Genomic DNA, 7,683 nt, shown 5'->3' with positions numbered 1-7,683 from the left:
TCCAAGAATTGTAGCTGCTCAAGGTCACTGAGTGTGTAGATTAGCTTTTGCAATAATTTCCTGAGATTTTTCAGCAGCCTAGCAGATTATCACCACTCGGGGAGCATGAACATGCCTCTCCTTGAAGGAGGGAGCTTCTCCTATTAGTGTCCAACCGCACCGGTGCCAGCCGATTCGAAAGGATGAGATAAAGAGGCTCATAAGAGAGATGTTTGAGGCAGAGATTATTAGGCTTAGTGTGAGCCCCTTTCTAACACAATTTTACTAGTGAAAAAGAACGCATTTGGAGATTTTGCGTGAACCATAGGGCCCTAAATAAGAAAATTGTGCTAGACAAGTTTCCTATTCTCGTAATTGATGAGCTACTAGATAAATTGTTTGGGGCGGTCATCTTCTCAAATATTGACTTGAATTCAGAGCAATACCATATTATAATGAAGTCAGGAAATGTGCACAAGACAATTTTCAAGACCATGAGGTTCACTACGAGTTTTTTTGTAATACATTGCGGCCTTACTAATGCTCCAGCTATTTTTTCGTCCCTTATGAACTAAGTTTTTCAACCTTACCTTAGGAAGTTTGTCTTGATATTTTTTGATGACATCTTGATCTACATTCATATGAAGACAGAGCATATGAGTTACCTGAGGATTGTACTGGAGATTTTGAGAGAGCACAAGCTATATGCCAACTTGAATAAATGTTCCTTTGCACAACCACAGGTGAAGTACCTAGGATATGTGGTGAGTAGAGCAGGGGTAGCAAACTAGTTCATGATTGAGGCTATTTTTATTGACATTTACCTAATAACATGAAGGATTTGAGAGGGTTCTTAAATCTAACCGGGTGCTACCAGAAGTTTGTGCGAGGGTATGACACGATAGCATGGTCACTGACTGGACAGTTGAAAAAGGATAGCTTTAATTGGGGGAAAGCAACAATACAAGCCTTCGAGCAACAAAATAAATTTATGACCAGCATGTAAATATTAACGTTTTCGGACTTTAACATTCCATTTTTGGTGCATAAGAATGCATCAAAATATGAACTAGGGGTAGTACTTATGCAGGATCATCAGCCCATTACTTATTTCATAGGTGCTCACAACTAGGGCGAGTCTTAAGCCCGTATACGAGCGGGAGTTGATAACAATTATCTTAGTCATCCAAAAATAGCGATCTTATTTTCTGGGCGACACTATATTGTTAAGACAAACCAGAGGAGTCTAAAGTTTCTGCTTGAGAAAAGGATGGCGACTGAGGAGCATCAAAAGTGATTATCCAGCAACACAAATGCTTGGTCATGACACCAGGAGGTTTACTACAGCCTCTAGCTCTACCAGATAGGGTGTGCGAGGATGTGATAATGGACTTTATCAAAGGATGGCCACGTTCGGAGGAATCTTCTGTGATACTAGCAGTAGTGGATCATCTGAGCAAGTATGCACATTTCATCCCTCTAAAGCACCTTTACATTGCAGTCTCTATGGCTACTGCATTCATACGTGAGGTGGTGCACTTACATGAATTTTCATAATACATCGTGTCAGATAGAGAAAAGTTGTTCCATGGACATTTCTAGAAGGAGTTGTTCCGTTTACAGGAGAATCCTGAAGAGGAGCACAACATACCATCCCCAGACACATAGCCAGAATGAGGTGATCATAGAAGCGTGGAGAACTATTTGTGATGTTTTGTACCAAATTTGTTGAAGAATTGGGCAAAATTAATTGTTTAGGCTGAGTATAGGTACAATACTTCCTACCATTCAACGACACATACCCCCTTTTAGTATTCTTTATGGGATAGATCTATCTCATTTGATACATTATGTGCATAACACTACATTAGTATCTAGTGTAGATCAGTACTTAAAGGAGAGAGATATGTTATTAACAAAGCTCAAGGGATATATGTTGAGGGCCCAATAGATCATGAAGAGGAAAGCTCATGAGCACAAGAGGGAAGTACATTTCGAGCCAGGAGACATGATTTACTTGAAGCTGAGACCCTACTACAGAAGAAACTAGCTAGGAAGAGAAATAAGAAATTTCCCTTATGAGATTTTGTAGCGCATTGGAGCAATGGCCTATCGATTGTGATCACCACCTTAGTCGGTATTGCCTCCAGTGTTTCATATCTCACATCTAAGGCGCACGATAGGAAATCACACACCGTCTTCACTACCCTTAACTTTGACATAAGATATGGAGGTCATTTTAGAACCCCTGAAAGTAGAAAGTGTGTGCAAATTGAAACATGAGCACAAAAGATACAAATCGAGTGAAAGGATTTACCGGAGTACGAAATCATATGGAAGCCATATGAGATGATCAGGAGGAAGTTCTAATCCTTCTATCTTGAGAACAATGTGCATCTTTAAGGGTGGAGTATTGATATGCTCGACTTAAACCAGCCCTGCTAGGTCGAACCAGCCATGTGGTTGGGTGGAATTGGGGCAACAAGAGGGAGAAGTTTGACCGCACTTGTGGGGCCCAGAAGAGTTATTATTCATTATGTAAGAAGAAATCAATGAGGAGCTATTTAAGAAAGTTTTTATTTACGAAATGAGAATTGATTTGAATAAGAAAATATTTTTATTTAATTAAAGAGAGCTGATTTGAATTCAAATTTAAAAGGAAAATAGGAAGGATTATATATTATGGTTAATTGAGTTGTTTTACTTTTATTATAAGATTGTGTTTGATGTAGTTCTTTTTTGAAATTGTTCCAAGCAACAGCTAGGATTTGTAGAAGAGTTGATCTACCTCTCGAATAATAAATCAATTGCATCTTTCATTATTGTTGGAGTAATAAAAAATCAGCCCCCATAATTGTGATCTTGCAATTTCTTCTTATCTAATTTGATATTTGTGCTTCCAAGTCGCATCATAAATTTGATTCAATGTCAACAAGTTTTGTCATTGGCCTACCTTTATCATTTGGAAGCATCGACGTCAACAGTCATAATTTTATCATACTTAACGTCAATTGAAGAAATTGTTGATCAGTATCAAACTCTTATTTCGATGTAACAGATGAGAATCAGCACTAAATTCTAGACTGATTGTTCAGCAATTTATAACAACCAATTGATCTGCAACATAATAATTCTCGAGGAACATTATAATGCTTCAGTAATCAGTTAAAAAACTACATACTTGTAATTTTGGACAATTATAAAATTAAAAAACTTTAATTTAAATTGTAATATTTTCTCATCAAACCTCCCATGAGATATGTGGATGTGTACTTACATTACAGCCTGAATGAATCAAACCCCCAGATCCTCCAATATGCCTTCCTCCCACTCTTTTATAAGCCCTGAAACCTTCAGCATCAATGGCTTCATTCGGTGTTGTCTGCTCTCCAAAATATCAAAACAGACAAAATTGTAAAGAAGGTAGCTTTATGGAATATTTGTTCTGCCTAATTCAACAAGCTCTGTAGGCAAGCTAGCATCTTCAGCTTCAAGCTCTTGCATGGTCCCCTGTGAATGGCTGAAGGCATTAGAAGGGATGTTGATGCCCACGAATCCCACCATAATAGAAGCAGCTCCCATGCACTCAGCAAGACGAGGGGGATGGCCAGTCAGTGAATCTACAATAGCAGCGAGGGGGACCTGAACTGAAAGACCAGCAGTTGCCACTGTGGTTGAAGTCAACTGAGTGGCCTTCACCTGTAAGTAATCGCTGAGTACATTATCGAGCAGACCTGTTAAGGAGATGGCAATTCACCATCAAGTTTTAGAGGTGATAGCAGAAAAGGGATTTGTATTTATTTCAGCAATATGGGGAACTAAGAAGGTTATCCAAATCATACAACAATCGAGATAATTAAGTTTAACTACTTTCAGTAAACTATAAATGTCATTTCATGTTTTTTTTTTTTTTCATAAATGGTATAAAATTCAGAGATCATTCTTATAATTTGATTTTAACTCATCAAAACTCAAAAGAAAGAATGGTTGTAGACCCATATTCATTACTAACAGAGTTTGCAATACAACTTGCCAAGTAAGTTATTAAAGAATGGTTGCAACCACCTAAATAGCATTTTTAGGATGTTTGGTGAATTCTATTTTTTCTAACTAAATCAATAACACATCATTAATCATTTTATAACATAATCTAAACTGAAATTTGTGAAATTAAGAAATTAAAAAAAAAAAAGAGGTCATAGACAAAAGATTAAAAAGCTGCTTTAAGAAGCGGTAAAAAAGCCGTCCCAAACAAAGCCTTAGCTTGGTCCAACAGTCTAAATAAGCAAGCATAAAAAACAAGGGGATAAGCTCTCAATTCAACAAAGTCGACCTATTCACATAGAATACAGGTTCCAACAGAAGTAGTTTACTTCCCAAATCAAGAATGCATAGAGATTTAGATCATCTAGTCCATAATTTCAAATGACTACTAAAGAAATTGCAAAACAAAAAAAAAACTAAAATCTACATATAATGACGGCTACTAACCTTTGCCAACAATAAGACCAAGTTGCTTCCAGGTAAGCACGTGGAAGGGCTCTAGCTTGGAAAAATCCAGCACAATTGCAACTGGAAGAAAGATCAGAAAATTAAAGAGCCCCAAATAACCAAGAAACTGAGCTGTGCTTGCTTGAACCTTCCCATCAACCTCATCAGGCAGTTTTGCCCGAATCAGAGTGATGTAAACAGCATATAAACTTGCAGAAACAAGGGCAAGAATGTCCCCAAAGACAGGATTTGTAGCAACAGCATTTGAATTGGCACTTGAATCAGTAAGACTTACTATTACTGTTCCTCCCATACAGAGAAGTACGCTAATTAGCTTAACCCATGTAAACTTTTCTCCTAAGAATGCTAAGGAGACGAAGAAAGTAAAAAGGCTAGAGGCGCTGCTTAAGATTGTATTAGACTGCAGATAGGCATAAAGATCATAGCCATGTCACAATAAGTTGGTGAAATACATTGCTTTGAAGGGAAAGAAGAACCTTCTTACAAGGATACTTACTGTCACAGTGGTATACTTGAGAGAAAAATTGAAGGCTAGCTGACCAAAAAACCAAAAAGGACAAATTAACAAGCTGATTTTAGCTACAGAAAATCTCGTCCACTGCTCTTTCTCATCAACTTGATGACTTGCATCTTCGTTCACAGCAAAACTGTGTTCTCCATCTTCGAAATTGGAAGGTTTTGCAGATGAGTTATTTTTGTCACTTTGACTAGCTACAGAAGTTGGCTCAGAAATGTGGTTGATGTCGGGGAGGAGGTTTAGATTCTCCAAACTACCATCACCACGCAAGCCAAGATCTTGGCGATCTATTATTCGATAACTAGACTTTTTAGCTGAATCCTCAAAGAATCGGGCGACTTCAACAATAGGAATATAAATAAAAAAAAGTGAGTTGCATATGTAGGTCACTAGGAAGGGAGAAACTCCAGCATCCTCAACTGATTGAACAATATAGCTAGCAGCAATCCAAATCATTGCCACAGCAAAAATGTATGAAAGACCTAAAAGCCAGCGCCATGCGTCTCTGCTCATTGAACGACGAAAAGCCATTACAAAGCAATGCAGTCTATGTTCTTTTACTGTCAAGTTAAAAAATCAAAACCATCTTAAAACTTATCAAATTAAACAGAAAAAGAAAGAAATATGTATTTAGGTAAAATCATCATACTATATTTTTTGAAAAAAAAAATTTGAGTCTTCTAGATTCAGTCAAACCGAGCATCGAAAGCAAAGTTAAAGATAAGGCAAAACCTGCGAAAAAAGAAGGATAGGTTACGAAGCTCCGCAAGTTCGATGAGAGAAGATGCCTGATTTCTTCATCGGGAATTACGATAACGAAACAGAGAAAACGGGCACTGACGATTCACAGAAATCCCGGAGCAATAACGGAGAGAAGACTTAGAAAATGAAGTCGTATTCGGGAATCACGATCCAGGGCTCGAGAAGGTCGAGTGAACCGGTATCAAACCAGCGTCGACCTAACTAGTCCGAATCTGGGTCCTCTCTTATCTCTGGAATCTGGATTGGGATCTCTTCTCATGCCACGTTCATGCAATTAATAATTAAGATCAGATTATTATGTGATATTAAGGCTTTGTATGGGATTTTTTTCATTGTTTTTTAATTTTTATATTAAAATTTCATTTTGAAAAGTAATTAAAAAAATAGTGATAAGGTTTCTTTTGAGACAGTTTTTTTACTATTTTTTAAAGCAACTTTTGGGTATAAAAATTTTAATTTTTAACTAGAAAGCTGTTTTAAGCAGAGTTGTCTAGCAAGTTCATTCTAAGAAGGTGAGTACTTTAACAAGGTCATTTTAAGTGATTGAATAGTCTTAAGGCGACTTGATTTGAGTTCTGATAGGGTTACTCAAATGATTATACAATCTAAATTGAAGGAAAGGATTCTCAAAATCCTAAAATTCCAACAATGAATATTCTAAGTTGGTTGATCAAATTCAATTTGGCAAGAAACCTAAACTATGAATAATGATTTTGGTGTGATTTTCTGCAAGAATGGATTGGGGCAGTAGCGTGAATATAAGAAAATATATTTTTGTACAAAATACATTATTCTGGATACAATATTCACCCCAGGGGCAATAAAACGTACAATGATTTGAAACAATTATTCTAGCGGTTGGGAATAAAAAAGGAAAGTAGCTGACTTTGTATCTATGTAAAGCTTGTCAACTCGTAAGGGCAAAATATCATCGACCATGCGGTTTATTCCAGTTTTTGTCCATTCCTAAGAGGAAGTAACTAAGGACTTTGTTATGGCTTTTCCCAATTGAGGCAAGAGCATGACGCTATCTAGATTTTGATAGATCATTTGACGAAATCTAATCATTTGCTCATGATCTAATAGGCATGCTCTAAAGTTAAATTGGCACCGATATATATGCATGAGATTGTTAGACTACATGGGATACCCATGGAAATCATTTTTTACCAGAACAGTAGATTCACTTCTAAATTGTAGAGAAATATTCAAGAAAGTCTGAATAAAAAACTACATTACGATACTATTTTTCATCCACAGACAGATGGTTAGTCTAAACTAACTATTCATGCACAGAAAGATCTTATGAGACTCTATATTTAGATTTTGGCGGTACCTAAAAAGATTGCATTCCACTGATTAAATTTACATACTATAATAATTTTAAGTCTAATATTGATATAATCCCCTATGAAGCTATGTAGTATGTATGATAGAAAATGTAAGACATTTGTTTTGGATAGAGGTAGAAGAAAGAAAATTACTAGGATCAACTCTTGTATATGACGCTCCTGAAAAGATTCACATAATCCTATATAGGTTATAATCTATGAGTATAAGCAAAATAAATATTATGATTCAAATTATCGTTATGTAGATTTTCAAGTTGTAGACTTTGTGTATCTGAAAGCAAGTCAGAGTTTAAGTTTGGCAAGGAAAACTAAGTCTACGAAATATTGGACCATCTATATAATTTGTTACAAAATTTTAGTTTTAATTTCAAAAATTTTAATCATATTTTATAAAATATGATTTTTAAAAATATGTGAGACTAAGTTGAAAATAACATCTATTTGCGTTTAATTTCTCTAAATCAATAAATATCATATTTTATAAAATATGACTAAAATATTTAAAATTAAAACTAAAATTATTATTATTTTTTTAGAGAAATATTTAATAATTTTTTTAAA

At 35.7% G+C, this 7,683-nt stretch overlaps 1 protein-coding gene across 4 annotated transcripts in view; it reads right to left on the bottom strand.

Moving 5' to 3' along the window:
• Nucleotides 1-3,091: 3,091 nt before the first annotated feature.
• Nucleotides 3,092-7,683, bottom strand: part of LOC110093919 (uncharacterized vacuolar membrane protein YML018C-like) — a 5,629-nt gene continuing 1,037 nt past the window's right edge. The window contains exons 1-4 of one of the 4 annotated variants that reach the window (XM_028693829.1): nt 5,741-5,950; nt 4,988-5,513; nt 4,471-4,891; nt 3,092-3,713 (exon numbers count right to left, since the gene is read on the bottom strand). In XM_028693829.1, coding sequence (XP_028549662.1) covers nt 3,409-3,713; nt 4,471-4,891; nt 4,988-5,464 — 1,203 coding nt within the window. In that variant the 5' untranslated portion in view covers nt 5,465-5,513; nt 5,741-5,950 and the 3' untranslated portion in view covers nt 3,092-3,408. The other 3 variants (XM_020818974.2, XM_020818973.2, XM_028693828.1) reach the window with 3 other exon arrangements.

The sequence above is a fragment of the Dendrobium catenatum genome, unplaced genomic scaffold (assembly GCF_001605985.2).
Source record: "Dendrobium catenatum unplaced genomic scaffold, ASM160598v2 fragScaff_scaffold_370, whole genome shotgun sequence".
NCBI lineage: Eukaryota > Viridiplantae > Streptophyta > Magnoliopsida > Asparagales > Orchidaceae > Dendrobium > Dendrobium catenatum.
This window is presented reverse-complemented; position numbering and strand designations above follow the sequence as displayed.